Below are 21,248 nucleotides of genomic sequence, written 5' to 3' on the forward strand. Positions count from 1 at the left end.
ACAAGAGACCAGACATCGAGGCAACGAAAGGCCATGATGATTTGAATCGTATCAGAAACTCAATGCGTATTTTTTTTAATGTAACCACTACATAAATACAATAATGTTGAAATGTAAAGAATCTAGTGTTTTTAAATTGTCTTGTTAATTTTTAAAGTAAGGAACGCAAAACACACATTTAAGTCAAAGTAAAAATATTTCAAATTTTATAAAATCTGTTGTATTTAAATGTCCACATTTAGTACTGATTAAAACGCACAATTTGGTATTCATGTGCTTATTATTGCAGGCTGTTGCTGTTTTCCTGAATTGCTGTTGTTTTGGATACAAACAATGCACATATAATCAAATATAGAGAGGAGAAATGAAAGGTAAGAAAAAAAGAAAAAGGAAATCTAAAGGGTGACAGCCTCCAAAAAGAAGTTGAATCAACCACTTGATTGCCTTCTGATAATCACCAGCTGGAGGTTTATAAGTTATTCATTTACCACTGGTTTTAACACAGTACAGTGTAACACTCCAGTCAGAGTCGGTGGGCAGCAGTGACGGCGAAGAGCGTCTCCTGCCTCTGAGTGTGTCACCGTCTGCGTCAGTCAGGGCAGCCGGGAGAGAGGATTTATGTGGAGCGAGATGATTCCCGCTCCCAACCACTTTCGGTTTTGTTGGGCAGAAGAGCTGTTAGTCGGCTAACTATGTGATTTTCATGTTTGCAAATATTACCAAGTTATATATTGAGGTATACAGTTGAATGTGATTGATGATGTATTTTTAAGCTAGTTTGCATTACGTTTGGTTGTTTAGTTCTGAACAAGATTGAACTGATTTGTTGTCACCAAATGACTTGCAACTGTCACAGTGTTTAGGTTTAACGAGCGCGTTGTGTTGTGTTTTAAACAGTAAAAAAACAAAGTGACTGTTTCGTGAAGTGGGCTCTCGTGTGCCTATTATACTAATAGTTGTCTGACTTGTCCTACCTAAATGAAGTTGCTAGCTATCCTGACCGTTGTGCCCATATGCGAAGTCTGAGGCGACTCCAAGGGAGGGAGGGAGGGGTCCTATCTTGCTGCTAAACGTCGTCTCTTTGGCTGCTCCCTGCCAGTCCTCCCATGTTCTCACTGGTACTACAGTGTAGCTTCACATAAACAGAGCGACACACAATGCTCAGCTGTCTGGACAAGACCCATAACTTCGTGTGAATTTCAGCCTTTTTTTTGTGTTAATAGGCCCTATGCTGCTCTTTACTTCGTGGTGAGTAACTGACGAAATATCACTGTCTCGCTCCCAAAGAGTGTCTGTCAGTAATTGCTGTGTTTCTGGCTGAGGTGTCTATATCGTATTTTATGTGTATCACTTTGTATTGTGTTTATCTAGAATAGAGTAGCCTACATGTCTGTGAAATGTGAGCAACCTCTACACCGTTACTGTTACTATTACTACTATTACTACTATAATAGTACTACTGTACATGAAGACCCAAACAGCCTAAAAGTTGTACACTACAGTTTAAACAAAGTTCACAATGACACGGACTCCACTGTGTCTGCGGTGCACTGGGACAGCAGGGGAAGTCTGCCCTGGTTTTGAATGGGACTGTGCCTGCTGGTGTTTCTGCTGTAAAGACAGGGGGACAGTGTTGTCATTGTAGCTGACATGTTCGCCGTGTGTCTCCGCTAGGGGTGAAGGGGTCAGCTGTCTAATGACTGTTATTATGCCGAACAGGAAACGACTCTTGCACTCCTCCAATGAAAACTCGGACTGACATCCGCGCAACATTCCTATAGGGATTTACAGTGTGTCCGAAAACAATAATGACTTTATTGTCAACTTATTCTGCGCCATGGTAGTTTTTCTCCCGACATAGTGTACTATAAAAATGCACTGCAGCCCATTCTTAACTACTTCAGTACGTACAGTATTGTCCCCCCGCCTGTGTCACACAGACGCGCACGTGCACTATGTGCTTCTGCTGCTTTGAACCTTTAAATTATTGATGGGGTCTCAGTGAATACAGTAAAGCCTCTCCACTCTGTCAGATTTTAAATGTAATAGATGTGATATAATTGGAACAAGAGGCAGGTATAATTGCAAGTATGCAGCATCAATTTGAATACTGTCTTTTCATATATATTTTTTAGGAGTATTAAACCGCCATGCAGATGTTTTTCAGCAGAGCTAAATCCCTTTGCACCTAACTGCTAATGCAGCACAGGGCTCTACTGTGTAAACAGTGAAATGACACAAGAAGTTGTCTCTTGTTTCACCTCCTATTTGCTGATGGATCCAGGAAGTTGCTCACTTGAAGTGCACATGTGCACATGTGCACACACACACACACACACACACACACACACACACACACACACACACACACACACACATGTTTTTAGACTTCCATGTATTATGATTTAACAGAATACTTTGGTGTTTTGAATGGACAAAACAAGACATTTGATAATGGCTTTAGTGAAATTGTGACATGTGTTTTCAGGGGTTTTTCAGGCATTTTATGGACCAAGCCAATAAATTGAGAAAATATGAATATATATAAAAAATAACCGTTAGTTGCATCCTCTCTGGGAACCATCACCTTATAAAGGAAAGGAGAGACCCTGCCCCAATCTTCCCTTCTCCAGGCCACATCCTCTAGCTCCGACTGGGGGATCCTGAGGCGTTCCCAGGCCAGTGAGGAGATATAATCTCTCCACCGAGTCCTGGGTCTTCCCCGGGGTCTCCTCCCAGCTGGACGTGCCTGGAACACCTCCCTAGGGAGGCGCCCAGGTGGCATCCTTACTAGATGCCCGAACCACCTCAACTGGCTCCTTTCAATGTAAAGAAGCAGCGGCTCTACTCCGAGTCTCTCACGGATGGCTGAGCTTCTCACCCTATCTCTAAGGGAGATTCCAGCCACCTGTCTGAGAAAACCCATTTCCCGTGATCTCGTTCTTTCGGTCATGACCCAGCCTTCATGACCATAGGTGAGGGTAAGAACGAAGATCGACCGGTAGATTGAGAGCTTTGCCTTCTGGCTCAGCTCTCTTTTCGTCACAACGGTGCGGTAAAGCGACTGCAGTACCGCCCCCGCTGCTCCGATTCTCCGGCCAATCTCTCCCTCCATCGTCCCCTCACTTGCAAACAAGACCCCGAGGTACTTGAACTCCTTCACTTGGGGTAAGGGCTTCCACGCAATGTTGACGAGGCGTGTCAACCAAGACAGCCCCTCAACACCCAAAACCTCAGTGACTTCCGTCAGGGAAATTGACGATGATCCCCCATCAGCTTCCAGCTCTGCCTCTACCATAGAGGACGTGTTAGTCAGATTCAGGAGTTCCTCAAAGTGCTCCATCCACCGCCCGTTATCCTTCTCAGTCAAAGTCAGCAGGGTCCCATCCTTGCTGTACACAGATTGGATGCTTCCCCGCTTTCCCCTCCTGAGGTGCCGGATGGTTTTCCAGAAGCACCTTGGTGCCGACCGAAAGTCCTTCTCCATAGCTTCTCCGAAATTCTCCCCCAACCGCTGCTTTGCCTCTGACACGGCAGAGGCTGCCGTCCTTCTAGTCCTTCGGTACCCTGCAACTGTTTCCGGAGTCTTCCCGAATAACATAACCCGGAAGGACTCCTTCTTCAGACGGACGGCTTCCCTGACCACCGAGGTCCACCACGGTGTTCAAGGGTTACCGCCCCTTGAGGCACCTAAGACCTTGAGACAACAGCTCATCACCGCAGCTTAAGCAATAGAGGTTTTGAACATCGCCCACTCAGGTTCAATGCCCCCAACCTCCACAGGGATGTCTGAAAAGCTCCGCCAGAGGTGTGAGTTGAAGATCTCCAGGACAGGGGCTTCCTCCAGACGTTCCCAGTTCACCTGCACTACCCGTTTGGGCTTACCAGGTCTGTCCAGAGTCTCCCCCCACCCCTTGATCCAACTCACCACCAGATGGTGATCAGTTGACAGCTCCGCCCCTCTCTTCACCCGAGTGTCCAAAACATGCGGCCTCAGATCAGATGATACGATTACAAAATCGATCATTGACCTTTGGCCTAGGGTGCTCTGGTACCACGTACACTTATGAGCATCCTTATGTTCGAACATGGTGTTTGTTATGACCATTCCATGACTAGCACAGAAGTCCAACAACAAACGACCGTTCGGGTTTAGATCAGGGAGGCCGTTCCTCCCAATCACGCCTCTCCAGGTGTCTCCATCGTTTCCCGCGTGTGCATTGAAGTCTCCCAGCAAGACTACGGAGTCCCCTAATGGAGCCCCCTGCAATCCTGCTCCGTTCAGGGTAACCAAGAAGGCCGAATACTCCGAACTGCGGTTTGGGGCATAGGCACAAACAACAGCCAGAGTTTCCCCCCCCATAACCCGAAGGCGTAGTGAGGCGACCCTCTCGTCCACTGGGGTGAACTCCAACGTAGCGGCACTCAGACAGGGACTTGTGAGTATCCCCACACCCGCCCAACGCCTCACACCTTGTGCAACTCCGGAGAAGAATAGAGTCGAACCCCTAACCAAGAGTACGGTTCCAGAGCCAAGACTGTGCGTAGATGTAAGCCCCACCAGATCCAACTGGTAGCGCTCCACCTCCCACAATAGTTCCGGCTCCTTCCCCCACAGAGAGGTGACGTTCCACGTCCCCAGAGCCAGCCTCTGCTGCCCGGGTCTGGTCTGTCGAGGTCCCTGACCATCACTGCCACCTGTGTGACAGCCCACCAGACCCCAGCGGTTTTTCTCAGGAGTGGTGGGCCCACAGGATGGATGGATGGGAGTCACCACGTAGCTTCTTCGGGCCCTCCCTTTGGGCCTGGCTCCAGACGGGGGCCCCGGGCTTCCTCCGGGCAGGGTCTCTCCTTTCCTTTATAAGGTGATGGTTCCCAGAGAGGATGCAACTAACGGTTATTTTTTATATATATTCATATTTTCTCAATTTATTGGCTTGGTCCATAAAATGCCTGAAAAACCCCTGAAAACACATGTCACAATTTCACTAAAGCCATTATCAAATGTCTTGTTTTGTCCATTCAAAACACCAAAGTATTCTGTTAAATCATAATACATGGAAGTCTAAAAACATGTGTGTGTGTGTGTGTGTGTGCACATGTGCACATGTGCACATGTGCACTCCAAGTGAGCAACTTCCTGGATCCATCAGCAAATAGGAGGTGAAACAAGAGACAACTTCTTGTGTCATTTCACTGTTTACACAGTAGAGCCCTGTGCTGCATTAGCAGTTAGGTGCAAAGGGATTTAGCTCTGCTGAAAAACATCTGCATGGCGGTTTTCCTTACTGGAGCTGCTGCCCCCTCGACCCGACCCCAGATAAGCGGTAGACGATGGATGGATGGTTAGTTGCATCCATAAACCAAACAATAGCAGTTGGCCTGGTATCTAATAGGTCATAGACTCTCATTATGTCCAAAAAGGACTTCAATGCCAGCTTCTACAAATAGACTGCTAACTTATCTTATCTCACAGACTTTGCTGGACGACACTAATAACAGCTTTTCTTTAGTTTACTTTACCACCATTCTTTTTACAGTTATGAGCAGCCCTGCTTAGGTTTGTAACCCTGAAATTACTTGTGTTTGGACATATTTTCCATGTTCACATCCAAAAATAGCAGCCACTTGAACCATTACACCCCCCAGTCCTCAGCATGCAGCCATTGGACGCTCCGTTTCCACGTATTCTTCCCAAAAAACTTGAGGAATCATTGGAATGTTAATTACTCTGCGGGGGAAAGTAAAAGACCTTCTTTTTATTCTTCTTTTTACTCTCTCAAGTGCTCAGCTGGTTTGCAAGCGAAGGTTAGGACTGCAGTTCATGTTTGTATACTAATGAAACATCGGTTTGTAAGATAATCACTATAAAGATGTAATTAGCCTAAACAAACTTGTGCCGTGAAACCAGCTCGACCAGCAGCTCTCAACAGGAAAGACCTTTCATGCCTCCGGTGTTCACTTGCAAAAGAAGTATCATTTGACTGCACATTTGTTCCCTCAAACAGAAGAGGAAACACGTCGTTGTTGCTGTGTTAGTGAAATGTTATTCCATTAGTACATAATTCATTGATTTACATAACATGTGGTCTTATGTTCCTGGGTTAGAGTACTAATCCATGCATGTATTACCACAGTGCGATAAATACTCAAACCAATGTGCCTTGTGTCTTTGTGTTCACGCAGAATGTATATCAACCACCACGGCCAAACAATGCTAGGCATCCATAAGAGAAAGTTTGCAGAGGTAGATGACAACCCCTGCTACTCCTCCTCCTCCTCCTCCTCCTCCTCCTCCTCCTCTCCATCCTCCCTCTCCTCCCCTGCCTCCTCAGAGTGGGAGTCCGATGGGGAGAGCGGCCCCTCTGACAGCCAGGATTTCACACCTCACAGTCCTTCTTCACCCACCAGTTTACCCAGTAAGTCTCCAAACCAACAACCGCTGTGTTTTTATTCCCTCCCCACTTTCAAATAATGCAAACCTCCTCCATATCTGGCTTTTTTTTCCCATCAGTGTTTTATAGGAGTGTCTGTTATCAGCCTGCAGCAGCACCGATATGAAAACGTTAACCTTAGGGCCGCTCTAGATAACGCACAGTGAATGACTTGCCTCTGGACCGTCTGTCCGGTTGGGTAGAAGATCATTTGCCTGAGCAATAGGATGTTGTGGAATCAATTTGAATAGCAATGTCCCTTTAAACAAGTCAAATCAAATAGCCTCATTAAGATATCACAAAGCTGCTCAGGAGGCCTGCCATCACAAGATACTCTGCAGTCTGACATCTTATGTATAACAGTTCCAGTTTTGTTTTGTTGTTCACAATGGAGTCGTGGTGCAAACAGTTCCCCTGTGTGGAGCTTTTTAGACAGACAGAGCAGCTGAGACGAGCTTAGTCAGCTGGTCTCTGTTGTTTACTGACTTCTGGAGCTGGAGTTCAGCCTCAGTTATGTGTAAAGGTTAGACAATTTGTTGAAAACAAACTGTTAAACCAAACAGTAATCTGATGGAAATTGAAAACTAATCTGTCAGACTATGTTCTGGTAAACCTCTGAAGAGCAGCAGTGAGACTTGCAGTGAGCAGTGTTACTTCTTGTCTCTATTATTCTGTCCACTGCTGCACTAGGCCCTTTGCTTGGTATTTCCTCTCTGCATGTTTGTTATACTGTTGAGCCAAGACACTGCAGTGAAGCACCTGTAGTGTGTCCCCTAGTGGCCACTCAGAGACCGACAGAAGACAAAGCATGTGTCAAAGTTCAGAGCCTGTATTTATGAAGTCTCAAGGAATCATTTCTAGGAATCGTGCTGAAAGTTAAAGAAATACTTCGCCCTGTGTTACCTTGAATATGTAAGGAAAAAGAAGAATCCAAAAGCTGAGAAAAGTCTTGATTAATTGAAGTGAATTGTGGCCCTGTTTAACAACGGAACAACTATATCAACAACATCCGTTTACAAACTGACACAACTCCTGCAGTATAATCCAAGTCTCATTTAGCCATTTATGCTCACTTATGTCACCCAGACATATGCATTTTTGCTAAAAACTTCTGCCTTCTGGGAAGTAATGAGCCTATGAGTTGTGTGAGAGTTTGTAAATGGATTATTTGATATAGTTTTGTTCTGTTTACTACAATTCATCAAGACTTTTCTCCATTTTTGGATTCTTTGTTCACTGTGGAGATATAATAGAAAAACAAGGTTTTCTTCAAGATGTAATACAACACAGGGTGAGCAATTCATACACAAATGATCATTTTGTGGTGATGTAGGACTAAAAACACAGCCTCAGAGTAGGACTTGAGAGTTGTTAATAACGCTTTCTACACTGACCTTCAGCAAGGAGAAGGAGTACTTGTCAGAGAGAGTGTGACATCGCTGTTTTGTTTGAAATTACGATGACCTCTTGTAGTTTCTCTGATAGTTTGGAGACAGTGGTGAAATATCATTGTAGGCCTTGTGTCAAAATCACTTCTGTGACGTTCCTGGGTCTTTCGAAATAAACAACAACAATATGAAAATATATCTCAATAATATTAAAGTATAATAAATCAATATATTACCAGAACCTAATATGAGATTTCACCTGGTGTAATCCTTTTGGCATTTGGCCTTGAGAAAAGGGACCATCACTTTGCAGATATGCTTTATGGGTCATTAAGCAGCTGATATCCAGGGGACGTGATCGTATTAAAATAAACAACACACAAGAACCCTTTAAATAAATAAAGAATATTTGGTTTTGTCGAAGCAGCCTCTTTCAATAAACTCATTGTCATTAAGCTCTTTCCTCCTATGGATTATTACTGCCATCTCCTGGCGATTGGTTAAAATGCTTGTTACTCTAACTCAAGGGTGGGGAACCTCCGGTATCCGGGCCGTATACAGCCCGCGAGACCATTTGATCCGGACCTCGAGGTAATTCATAAACACACCCAAAGAAATCCACTCAAAACAATAAAAATCTAGACAGCAATAGTATAAAATGGGCGACTGACTGTTTTTCCTGGCCAAGGTCAGGGTCCTTGAACACAACAAGAGTGGAACATGTCATCACGTGGTCACGTCATGTCAAAAAACTTCAATATATTATATATGAGAGTCGTTGACATCAGTGAACGCAGCATGGCGAGTGTAAAACAGAGAAAGGTGGATGCGGAATGTCACTTTCCAGGAGAAATGGACGAACGATTGTTTCTCTGTGGAAGTAAAAGGCCAGTGTGTCTAGTCTTTGCAGACGTACTTGCTGTGATGAAAAATAATCTCAAGCGTCATTACAGCACGAAACATGACAAACTGCACGAGCTGAAAGGACGAGTGCGTTTGGATAAAGTTAACGCTCTTCGGCGGAGTTTGGCCCAACAAGCAGCTCTCTGCAGAGCGTAACATACAAACATGGAGAGGTAGAGAGGTAGACCACCACACCAAGAACAGACTGTTCCACAACTGCTGTGCAATTATCACTGCCATTTACAATATTCACTTTATTTTCCATCAATCAGTTGGTACTTATATTATTTTTTATTCTATTTAATTATTGTGTACTGCCTTTTTACTTCATATGTTCTTTTCCTGTGACAAGATACATTTCCCCGTTGTGGGACTAATAAAGGATTTATGATTTCTGATAAAACAGAAAGATTCATGAATAAAGAAGTTGCTTTTTTGCACAGCATGAAAGAAAGGTGAAATGAATGGGCTGCGTCTTTAAAAAATGTGCAGAGGTTATGAGTTTAATAATTAGTATGACCCTCGAAGGTTGTTGTAAAAAATAAAATGGCCCTTTATAGGAAAAAGGTTCCTCACCCCTGCTCTAACTCCTAAAAGTAACACCATAAATGCACCACTCTTATAATCTTTTACCATGTAGGACTGATTTTCTACTTTTGATAATTATGGGCCAAGAACTCCTCCTGAAAGACGTGCTGGTGTTTCATCGTATACCGTTTTGGCTCTACTTGTTAAAGCACTTGACGCTCACTTTCAAACGGACAGTGCCTCACTTCTTCTGATATTTTTGTCTTTTTCTAACACAAGCAGTTCAGTCCATCCTGAAGAGGCCTAAACTCGCAGGTACACAGAGCAACGTGCGCTTTGACCAGGTGACGGTGTTCAGTTTCCCGTGCTGCCAGGGCTTCACCAGCGTGCCCAGTCATGGAGGGGCCACCCTGGGCATGATGCAGAGGCACAGCACCCTTCAGAGATACACAATGGCAGAGCATGCACTGGAGCGACGGCACGGCCGCAGAGAGAGGCTCAGGGAAAGACGGAGGAAAGAAAGGCTTGAAGCATTGAAACACAAAGTGAGTTGCAAATCTTTTCTACATTAGTTGGCATTGCTCGCCCGCAATGCAGTCTCCTTACTTGTTGTGCTGAATGCAGTTGATCACCAGCGGGGCGATTGACCAGAGAGAGGCCGACAGGCTCACGGTGGAGCAGATCCCAGATAAAGACACTTACGGGCACATCAGTGATGCTGAACTGGAGGATGGAGGTTTCCTTCAACCGTACTCCTCCAAACAGCGACAGGCTCTCCTGCAGGCGGCGGGGGTGAAGCGCATCGACAGGGAGGAGAAGAGGCAGCTTCACGCCCTGCGTATCTCCAGGCAGGCCTGTGGGTGTGACTGCCAAGGCTTCTGTGAGCCAGAGACCTGCGCATGCAGTCTGGCGGGAATCAAGTGCCAGGTACGACACCACAAAAACACTACTTCATCCTCCAACAGCATAAAGGCGGATTATAAAATCCATTTGGTCATGACGAGTTAGCACTGGCACATTGTATCTTGCCATACGAATGGGTTTCATGCTTTATTTTTTATATCTGAATAGTGGATACATTTGATTGTGAAATTGTAGTTTGAGCTGGTTAAACATCTCATATGAATATATTTTAGTTAACCATCTATCATTACCTTTAGCTAACTGTCAATTAGCCAAAAACAGACATTCCTCTCTATTCTATAATTTCTTAATTGATCTTTTCAGAAAATGTGTTTTATCACTTATTTTGGTCTGAAATCAAAAATGGAGAGAATAGGGCAATAAACTATATTCAGTAAAGAAACAATTAATGAAAGGCAATTATTCAAATAACCCAATTAACAATACAGCATAATGATAACAGGGTGTAGGCTGAAGCAACAGCTTATTATGCCGACAATACAATGCAATACAATGCATACATACATGCATGCATACGATGTGGCTTTCTGATCATGTATTTATATATTTGCTCAATCAGATATTTTTAAACTCTTTTTTTAAACTTACCAAGTGTGCAACATGTTTTATATTCATCCCTTCAGCTGAAATACAATGATTCTTTCAAATTGGTCCAAATCTCAAATCATATTGACTCTCATATCAAAGACTCATTTCTAGTGTATCATCACTAGTGTAATAAGTAGCCAATTGAGCCAGTTTTTTTAAGAATCAAAATTAAATTGTAAACAATTATTATTATTATTATCATTATAATTTCATTGGAACCTTGTTGATCACTTTTTGATTCATCAGCCAAAAACATTTGACCCCCCTCAGTGATTGTTAACTTCAGATGGTGGTGTTAATACTCTGTGTTGTATTTGAGTACCCACAGTACTCATTTCTCATTCTTCTGTCTTTTACACACAGGTGGACCGCTTAAACTTCCCATGCGGCTGCACTAAGGACGGCTGTGGAAACACTCGGGGGCGCATCGAGTTCAACTCCAGACGAGTGCAGACTCATTACCTCCACACTGTCATGAAGCTGGAACTGGAGAGGCGACTGCAAGATGAAACGCTGAGCCAAGAGGAGCAGACTGGACTGCCTGAGGACCTTCAGGAGTTTGTGGAGCGAGAAGAGACCCATCCGGCGCAGAGTGCAGAGTGCCCCTTCGGCTTCACCATGGAGGAAGAGGGTCTTCCTCTCACCATGCCTGCCACAAATTCCTTTCATTTCCCCCCAGAGCGGTTGGCAGTGGAGGAGAGCAGCTGCAGCAGCGACATGACTGAATCCTCCTGCTCCTCCTCTGACTCTGACACAGCAGGATGCCTAAATGGGAGTCAGAATCTCCCTGATGATGACGGAGGGTTGTCACGTACCCTCAGCATCAGCGAAAATAAAAGCTATACATGCAGCCAACTGAGGCACATAGGTGAAGCACTGACGCAGCACAGACGTCAGACAGCAAATCAAGCCAGAGACTTCTTTGACAGTGACTCTCTGGAGGGCTTCCCCAGCACTCCCTCTCCCACCGTGGACTATTTCTCAGGCCGGTACATGGACCTGAGCCTGTTCTCCGACTCCGACATCGAGTTCTTTGACAGTGACTACACCTCTGGACCTCTGCACAGCTCTTTTAAACTACACAGGCACCCAGACAGCTTTTGCCACCTCCAGCTGTTTAGCTCTGTTAATCTGCCGCAGTACGAGTCGAGCACCTTCCTCCTGGAGTCTCTGATCGGCCTGACGGAGCCGAGCCCGGAGCAGAGTTATGCAGGCAGCGACAGCTGATTGAAGGCATTCTAGTGACATAGCAAGAAACCGTGTAAGATAATTAAATGTATAAAGCACTGCTTTTATGTATTTGTAACAATATTGCAATGTACAAAGAATTCATTGATAAAATATGTTTTCCTAGCGGGATATTTTTTCTATTGCCTAATAATAATTTTTGTTTGTCTTTTATTTTAGAGGAACCACACTTAGTAATTAATATATGTCTTGTTTTTTTATTACCTGAACCTACAGTATATAATGATCTCTGTCATGTTATTTAAATTAACATTACCATGGCCACAGAGAACTCTGCTGATGCTGCATCCTCATCAATGCAAGTTAAGTTGTTTAATATTTATTACAAAGGTCACAAAGGTTGAGGCAATAAAGAGTTCCTGTTTAAAAAAGGTATTGCCCGAGGTAGCTGGCCATGGTATAAGCAAGATAATCCACTTTGAAGCACGCAGTGATGAAGAATTAACTTGTTGTGAATGATTTTCTACTGTCTAGCCTATTGTGGATTATCATGTATATGCTTAACAATATGTTTATGATATGTCTGTCTTGGAGTAATATAATAAAAAAAAGTTTTATTTATTCACTGATTTCATATTTATTTAACTAGAGCAGTGCCTGTTCAAAACATGCCTGTTCGGAATGGGTTGAATGTTTGTACATAATATTGCGCCTGTAGCTTTATCGAGTAAAAAATGTTGAATTATGTTACTAATTTAACTCATTGTACCCTGAAATAACTTACAAAAGGCTCCCAGAGCACTTAACAAACATGCAACTCAACTGTATCCTCAAATCAAATCAAATTTATTTATATAGCCCAATATCACAAATGACACATTTGTCTCAGTGAGCTTTACAGACTGTACAGGTTACGACACCCTCTGTCCTTAGACCCTCGCATCGCACAAGGAAAAACTCCCTAAAAGAAACCCCATAATTAAAGGGGGAAAAATGGAAGAAACCTCAAGGAGAGACTGAGGAGGGATCCCTCTCCCAGGACGGACAGACGTGCAATAGATGTCGTATGTACAGGATAAACAACATAGTACAAATACAACATTTGACAGAGAATGATGTTGTGTTGAAAAAGAGAAAGTTTGGATGAATCCAGAAAAATGTCAAAAAGGCTTCCCGGTGTCCAGCAGGACCAGGACAGCAGGCGCGGCCACGATTCCTGATCCTGACGTAAACTTTATCAGTGGAAATCTGCCACATGAGAAACACAGAAACTCCAGGGATGATGCCCCGGATGATGAGTTAGTAACATGCATTTACATAAATACATACAGATAGAGAGGGAGAAGAAGAGAGGGAGGGGAGGAGAGAGGAAGAGAAGGAGAGCAGGGAGGTGTCCCCCGGCAGTCTAAGTCTATAGCAGCATAACTAGGGGCTGATCCAAGGCAAACCTGAGCCAGCCCTAACTATAAGCTTTATCAAAAAGGAAAGTCTTTAGCCTACTCTTAAATGTGGAGAGAGTGTCTGCCTCCCGAACACAAACTGGAAGCTGGTTCCACTGGAGAGGAGCTTGATAGCTGAAGGCTCTGGCTCCCATTGTACTCTTAGAGACTCTAGGAACTACAAGTAACCCTGCAGTCTGGGAGCGCAATGCTCTAGTTGGATTATAAGGTACTATGAGATCTTTAAAATATGCTGGAGCCTGACCATTAATTGCTTTGTAAGTCAGGAGAAGGATTTTGAATTCTATTCTGTATTTTACCGGGAGCCAGTGTAGAGCAGCTAATACAGGAGTAATATGATCCCGTTTCCTTGTTCTAGTCAATACACGTGCCGCTGCATTTTGGATCAACTGAAGAGTCTTAAGCGACTTTTTGGGACAACCTGATAACATTGAGTTGCAGTAATCCAGCCTTGAAGTAACAAATGCATGGACTAGTTTTACTGCATCATTTTGAGACAGGATGTGTCTTATGTTTACAATGTTACGTAGATGAAAGAAGGCAGTCCTTGAGATTTGTTTTATGTGGGAGTTAAACGACAGATCTTGATCAAAGATGATGCCAAGATTCCTTACAGTGGTGCTGGAGGCCAAATTAATGCCATCCAGAGCTTCTATGTCATTAGAAAATGCGTTTCGGAGGCGTTTAGGGCCAAGTATAATAACTTCAGTGTTGTCTGTGTTTAACATCAAAACGTTGCTAGACAGCCACGTTTTTATGTCCTTAAGGCATGCTTCAAGTTTAGCCAATTGATTGGTTTCGTCTGGTTTAATTGATGGATATAATTGGGTATCATCCACATAACAATGAAAGTTTATAGAGTGGTTCCTTATAATATTGCCCAAAGGAAACATATATAAGGTGAATAGAATCGGTCCAAGTACAGAACCCTGCGGAACTCCAAGACTGACTTTGGCTGTCATGGAGGATTTATCGTTAACAAGTAACAAATTGAGATCGCTCAGATAAATAGGACTTGAACCAGCTTAATGCGGTTCCTTTTATGCCAACACAATGTTTCAGTCTCTGTAGTAGAATGTCATGATCAACAGTGTCGAAAGCAGCACTGAGGTCTAATAAGACAAGAACAGAGACAAGTCCTTTGTCTGATGCCAATAGAAGGTCATTGGTAACTTTCACCAGTGCCGTCTCTGTGCTATGATGAACTCTAAATCCAGATTGAAAAACCTCAAATAAACTATTATTATGTAAAGAATCACACAACTGTTTTGCGACTGCTTTCTCAAGGATCTTAGCGAGGAGAAAGGGAAGGTTAGATATTGGCCTATAGTTGGCTAAAACCTCTGGATCAAGACTAGGCTTTTTAAGAAGTGGTTTTATTACAGCTACTTTAAAGGATTGTGGTACGTAGCCAGATAATAGAGACAGGTTGATCATATTTAATAACGAGGTGTTAATTAAGGGTAAAACTTCTTTAAACAGTTTAGTTGGAATCGGGTCTAAAAGACAGGTTGATGGTTTAGACGATGAGATTGTTGAAGTTAGTTGGTTAAGGTTGATTTGAGTAAAACAGTCTAGATATATTTCAGGAGTTACAGATGTTTTTGAAATTCCAGAGGTTGAAGTTAAGTCATTACCAATTGAGGGCAGGAGGAGATTAATTTTGTCTCTAATAATTATAATTTTATCGTTAAAGAAGCTCATGAAGTCGTCACTACTGAGAGATATAGGAATAGAAGGCTCTGTAGAGCTGTGGCTCTCTGTCAGCCTGGCTACAGTGCTGAAAAGAAACCTGGGGTTGTTCTTATTTTCTTCTATTAAGGAAGAGTAATAAGCTGCTCTGGCATTACGGAGAGCCTTCTTATACGTTTTAAGATGATCTAACCAGACTAAACGAGATTCTTCCAATTTAGTGGAACGCCATTTTCTTTCAAGATTTCTCGACTTTTGTTTTAGTTTGCGGATTTGTAAACTAAGCCATGGAGCTTTCTTTTTCTGTTTTATGATCTTCTTTTTTAGAGGAGCGACAGAGTTGAGTGTTATTCGCAGTGAAGCTGCAGTGCTATCAACAAGATGATTAATTTGGGAGTCCTACGTACTTAATGTGTACTTCTACTTCAGACGAAAACGTTGTAGGCCTACTATCACCTTTACGTGACAGAGAAATGTTACTGACAAATGTTACTGACAAAATATAACAATTCAAATATGTAAGTACATTGTGCTAACATTGCCTCTCTTTCACTCTGCACTTGTTGTAAATATTTGAATGCAGGACTTTTACTGTGCTGTATAATGGTTTTACTATTGATAGTTCATAGTTTTACTTCAGAAAAACAGTTTTGAGCACTTCTTCTACCACAGCCAAGCACGTGAAGATCGTGGCCACACACGGACAGAAACATCATGGTTATAAAGTTGAGCATGGATTTAGTTAGCAGAGTTATGTTCCAGGTTGTGCTTGTTGACTCCAGGGAAGTAAAGAAAAGTTTTGTTGTAACTTCAGCCGGCTGTATCCATCATCTAGCAACAAAAAGAAAGTGCAGTCAATGAGCCGCAGCTTTTAAGGGCCCGCTGTGGACGACACGCTCGACTGCTGGTCGCTTGTTTATTCAAAGGTTATTATTCAATGCACCAACTTCAACACTGCACACCTTTGGGTCTCCAGCAATACACCTACCAATTATGAAGTAGATTGGATCAACGGTTCTTGAGATATATGAAGGACATACACACAGACAGAAACACAGAGAATCCCTGCGTTATAGTTTGATACTACGCTATGACTTTTTTAATGACTTTTCTTGTGAAATACAATACTATTATATATGCCATATTACACTATGACCTTTTTATGAAATACTATAGGCCCACTGTGACTTTTGTATGACTTTGTTTCTTATATATAGCTCTGCTGCCATTTATCTGTCCTTTGTCTAGTCATCCCCAGTAGCCTACATGTGAGGAAAACCAAGACGTTATGGGATACACAATGATAAGTTTTTTCACTGTTCTCTTTGTCTTGCTGGTGTTGAACTTTTTAACACATTCGTGGTTAAAGCACACACAGAAGGATTATGACTTCATTATCTGCTCAGGACGCCATTACTCCACTATATTATCTTTAGATAGATTTTTTTTCCTGCTATATAAATGCTCTGAATGCCTTATATATAACTTTTAATATAGTGATAGAATACTAAAAAGTATGCTGTGTGCGCTTGCGTGCGCTGTGTGCGCGCGCTTGAATGCGCGTTCGATACCAGCGATGTTCGATTGTTTTCGACTGCAGACAAGATGGCCGCGGACACTCAACCGTAATCATTCTCTCACACTTGTTATTTTCTGATGTCATTAGCTCATATTTGAAAGTTCCTGACAGAAATGGGGTTATCACAGAGTTCAGAAGTATCCGAAGGAGGAACCTATGGATACCATGTGCATGGCGTAAGACGACATTTATGCAGCTTTCTTTGAATTTGGACAGCGTGTACAGCTTATCATGAAGTGTTAATGTATGCTAACGGGAAGCTAGCTGAGTAACCCAGTTCCTGCAGAGCCACCGGTAAAACCCGATGAGCTGGCACTGTTTACCTATTGACGTCTTCTATTGACTTGTGTAAATATGTAAGAAAAAAGCTTAAATTCAGGCTTGTAACTTGTCTCAAAGACAGTCTTCCAACAGACTGACGTTAGTCCACTGAACTATAACATTGCCTGATATGAATCTTTTAAAATCATAGTCGTAGTAACATAGTAGCTAAATATTAGCTAATGCGTTGACTAATAAAGCTAATAGTCTCAGCGTGATGGCAAATAAAATAAGATTACTTTTTACTGGTCATCGATGACCCGCCTTACGTAAACCTTTCTATCCCGTTGCATAATGATAGAATAGCCCAACTGTACATCACATTAGTGCTGACATGATCAGCCGGTTAACTCGTACATCGATCGAGAGATCAGAAGAAAAAAGGCCAAACATTTAGTGGTTCAAGCTTTGCCGCTTATCTGTTTTATATCATTGCACGTTGAATATTTTTGAGTTTTGGACTGTTAGTCGGACAAAACAATCAATTTTATAGATTAATTGAATGATCAAAATATATAGTCAGTCATAATAAAAAAATATCCCTAGCTGCAACATAGGAAATTATTTAGATGCTTAAGAAAAAACAATTATCCGGTTTTTAATTAATTATTAATATTTAAAAAATCTAATTTCCAAGTATTATTATAATAGCATCATTTTATTTAAAGGTGAAGCACAATGCAATGTTTTGACAGGTGCAGCCAAATTCCCCTGCGGAAATGGCCGGACTGCAGCCCTTCTTCGACTTCATTCTGTCTCTGGACAACAAAAGACTTGTAAGTTTATTGATTGTCCCATTGTAAGTCACATCCACAGACACACAGGAACATACAATTAGAGTTACTCTTTTGACTCCTCACCACCAGAATGAGGAGAATGACCTGCTGAAGGAGCTTCTGAAAGCCAACGTGGAGAGAGCAGTGATGATGGTGGTGTACAGCACTAAAACCACAAGCATCCGTGAGGTGGAGGTGATGCCCAGTAACATGTGGGGGGGACAGGGCCTGCTGGGTGCCAGTGTTCGCTTCTGCAGCTACCAAGGAGCCAATGAGAATGTCTGGCACGTTCTGGTGAGCTTCTTCGTAAATCCAAAATCCAAAACCGACTGACTTCAATACTAATTACCCTATTATAGATTCATCCTTAGTTTGTTAACTATTACTGTGTTCCCGTAGGATGTGGAAGCCAGTTCACCTGCTGCATTGGCAGAGCTTCAGGCACACAGTGACTACATCGTGGGAGCAGATCAAGTGTTGCAGGATGTAAGACACATTTTCCTCTAATTCTTTGTCGCTGACATTTGATCATTTGTGAGATTAAACGATTGTTTCTCTGAACAAAACTTTGAAAGATGACTCGTAGTTAACTCAGTTCTTGATTTCCAGTCAGAAGACTTCTTCTCGCTGATCGAGGCCCATGAAGGGAAGCCCCTGAAGCTGCTGGTGTACAACACACAAACAGATGCCTGCAGAGAGGTGGTGGTCACACCAAATGGAGCGTGGGGCGGAGAGGGCAGGTACATGAGTTAGTCAGGGTGACTTACTGGAGAATACCACTGCATCTCTCCTTTTAATCAGCTCATCGGTTTTGCCTTAGGACTGGTGGATCTATTCTACATAACATTCACTACTTTAGTTAAATGCTATATGAAGAGAAAGGTTCATGCAGATCAATTATTTTCTAATGTTTTTTCCAGACTATACAGCATTGTTGTATGTTTTCTCTTAGTTTGGGTTGTGGCATTGGTTACGGCTACTTGCACCGAATCCCAATAAATTCTGATGTGTCGCCGGAAGAGCCTCCCACCCCTGCTCCTGGGGAGGAGCCCTCTCCAGAACTGCCTACCCATGGATTCACAGAGGTACATCTGAATTTAGTCATTGTCATTAGTTTTTTAAATAAATTGATTTATTGTTTAGTCTATAAAATCAACGAAGGAAGTTTGCTAGATAGATTGCTTAAATATTGAGTTTTAGTTCATTCGAATTAGTCATTCGACTTTGTGTTTGTGTCACTGCTCATTTACATATTGGCAAACCACAACTATTTTCTGGTACATGAGATCTAACTGTTGGTAGTAGCGGCAGAGCTTATAGCGCCGTTATCTGTTTTCCAGGCACCTTTGATGGCACCTTCAAGTCCAAGTGAAGATGTGTTAGACCTGGAGCAGGTCACCCTCCAGGAGGCTCCTCTGCCTCCACCCGTCCAGAGGGTCATGGACCCTGGTCAGTTGCTTTTAGAGGATGATGATATGACATGTGTTGTCTCCTTGGCATCTAATCAGCGTCTTGTTTGTTTTTCCAGGTTTCTCAGACTCTGAAGTGGCAGTGGTTAACCCTAACCCTGCAGATTTGGCAGACAGACTGGATCTGTCCGTGTCGTCTATCGACATGACAAACAATTTGCTGGCAATGCACGAGGAGAAGGACGGTGAAATCTCTGGTGTTGGTAAGTTTAAGACGGCAGCAATTCATTGAAAATGTGCCGGAAACCTTCACGTATGGATTTGACAAAAGGAAAATCGACTGAATGTTTGTCTTTCTTGTTGTACAGAGGATCTGGAGGACAGTGTGCTGCTTTCATCGTCAGCAGACAGCCAGACTGACGGACAAGAGCTGAGCTCCCAGGCCGCCATGGACCTCTCCGCTGCTCTCGCTTCCACTGACACTTTGTCTGATTCAGCTGAACCTTCTCACCTGGTCACAGAGTCCACACCTGGCTCTCTGTGTGAAGCTAGCGATAGCCAAAGTCCCCCTATGTGTGAGTCGTCTCTCCCTGTAGAGTCCCCAGATCCTCCTGCTGAGCCCTCTGTCCCAGCTGAAGAGCCTCCCCCGTCTCCTGTCGACCACCTCCAGGACGATTCTCCTGCAACAGAGCCAGCGGAGGAGCCTGCAGAGCCTCTGGACGTGGCTCCTGCTCACCACTGCAGCCATGAGAGTCATGAGAGTCATGAGGAGGATCCAGAGGAAGAGCCGCCTCTCGAGTAAGCTTGCGTCAAATGCAAAGTGATGTTGACAATCACTGGGGCTTTTTAAAGAAACACTGTATAGTTAAAATACAGGACAGACAGAGAGAAACACTGTCTGATTTTATACCATAGTCTTTCAATCCTTCATCAAGTTAGTTACAATACAGAAACCAGCTAAAGCTTTAGCATATTAGTAGAAAAAAAATACTATATCCTATTTGTTTTATATGTGTGGGAATTTAAAGTTACTGCTAATTTGTACACCAAGAAGGTCATAATGCCATCAACATGTTTCCATGCTTCGGTGCAAAATCAGATTATACGGGTGACAAGACTTTGCTTCTAGTGAATGAATACTTGAACACTTCCAAAGGCAAACGCAAACATTTACTACAGCAAAGCACAGCCGCACCTTAATATCCAAAACACTATCCAACGTTTTAAAGCTACCAGACAAGTTGTGCTACATCTGTTGTGTTTTAAAGAAGCAAATGATTCCCAAGTAAAAAAAATAATTAAAAAAAGGTATAAGATTATAAGAGGGAAACTCTACAGTACTTTGGCCCATGTATTGGATATTTAAGTGTTTGTATGACGGAAATATTTGTGCACAAAAGTCAAAAGTACATTTACTCCAGATTTGATGAGGTCAGTATGTTAAGTCTTCGCTGGAATCATGTATCCACATGTCATTCTACTCTATTCTTACTTTATAATTTTTGTGATCTATGCAACAGTGGACAAGTACTGATAATGTGTAATTCCAGTAGATGAACTTTCATATACACTATGTAAGACGTCTGGTCACAGTGATGCTGCTGTTGATTAATTATTTTCTGTCTTTATAGGGAGCTTCTTAAAAGATTTACACTTTCATAGTAGGTGCTAGTGTGTAAAATAAGGAAAAGTATTTTTGCAGATATTTTATCAATTAATTGTATGTTTTATTAGGAATGAGTGCAGAATCTTTTGATGAATGTGAAATGGGTGAATCTTTGATGGTTAAACAATCATATCACTTTAAAAAAAAGAAAAGAAATTGTCCCGTTTTTCTTATTTCGCACTCACCAGCTGAACACATTACAACTGAAACGTTTAAAATTCCCATAAATCTGTCATTGTTAAACCATTCCAATTTATTTCTTCGAATGCCTAAAATATACATATTTCACAAATTATTACAACAAGGGATATTGCAGCGGCATGGCCTAATTATGGTACCCATCATGTTTTTGGCCAATTAGCGCTCACTCGATGCGTCCCCGTGATGGCGTT

At 42.6% G+C, this 21,248-nt stretch overlaps 2 protein-coding genes across 3 annotated transcripts; both read left to right on the forward strand.

The window, feature by feature from the left end:
• Window positions 1-1,109: 1,109 nt before the first annotated feature.
• On the forward strand, window positions 1,110-12,574 carry LOC115023016 (cysteine/serine-rich nuclear protein 1-like). Of its 2 annotated transcripts, none has more exons than XM_029454156.1 (5): window positions 1,110-1,248; window positions 6,187-6,419; window positions 9,533-9,798; window positions 9,878-10,180; window positions 11,129-12,574. In XM_029454156.1, the coding sequence occupies exons 2-5, from the start codon at window positions 6,188-6,190 to the stop codon at window positions 11,990-11,992; spliced, it is 1,665 nt and encodes a 554-aa protein (XP_029310016.1). In that variant the 5' UTR covers window positions 1,110-1,248; window position 6,187; the 3' UTR covers window positions 11,993-12,574. The 2 variants fall into 2 exon arrangements, with proteins under 2 accessions (XP_029310016.1, XP_029310017.1); XM_029454157.1 differs by having other exon boundaries at window positions 9,536-9,798.
• A 4,136-nt stretch (window positions 12,575-16,710) lies between these two features.
• Window positions 16,711-21,012, forward strand: gorasp1a (golgi reassembly stacking protein 1a). The gene is made up of 9 exons (XM_029453268.1): window positions 16,711-16,860; window positions 17,701-17,781; window positions 17,872-18,075; window positions 18,181-18,267; window positions 18,391-18,521; window positions 18,734-18,866; window positions 19,122-19,230; window positions 19,310-19,453; window positions 19,559-21,012. The coding sequence occupies exons 1-9, from the start codon at window positions 16,798-16,800 to the stop codon at window positions 19,990-19,992; spliced, it is 1,386 nt and encodes a 461-aa protein (XP_029309128.1). The 5' UTR covers window positions 16,711-16,797; the 3' UTR covers window positions 19,993-21,012.
• The last annotated feature ends 236 nt before the right edge of the window (window positions 21,013-21,248 follow it).

The sequence above is a fragment of the Cottoperca gobio genome, chromosome 17, assembly GCF_900634415.1.
Source record: "Cottoperca gobio chromosome 17, fCotGob3.1, whole genome shotgun sequence".
NCBI lineage: Eukaryota > Metazoa > Chordata > Actinopteri > Perciformes > Bovichtidae > Cottoperca > Cottoperca gobio.

Coding starts and splice junctions, on each gene's coding strand:
- LOC115023016 (XM_029454156.1), top strand. CDS start 6,188: ATGTATATCAACCACCACGGCCAAACAATGCTAGGCATCCATAAGAGA. Junction 6,420..9,532: donor TTCACCCACCAGTTTACCCA/GTAAGTCTCCAA, acceptor TTCTAACACAAG/CAGTTCAGTCCATCCTGAAG. Junction 10,181..11,128: donor TGGCGGGAATCAAGTGCCAG/GTACGACACCAC, acceptor TTTTACACACAG/GTGGACCGCTTAAACTTCCC.
- gorasp1a (XM_029453268.1), top strand. CDS start 16,798: ATGGGGTTATCACAGAGTTCAGAAGTATCCGAAGGAGGAACCTATGGA. Junction 16,861..17,700: donor ATGGATACCATGTGCATGGC/GTAAGACGACAT, acceptor ATGTTTTGACAG/GTGCAGCCAAATTCCCCTGC. Junction 18,268..18,390: donor CAGATCAAGTGTTGCAGGAT/GTAAGACACATT, acceptor CTTGATTTCCAG/TCAGAAGACTTCTTCTCGCT.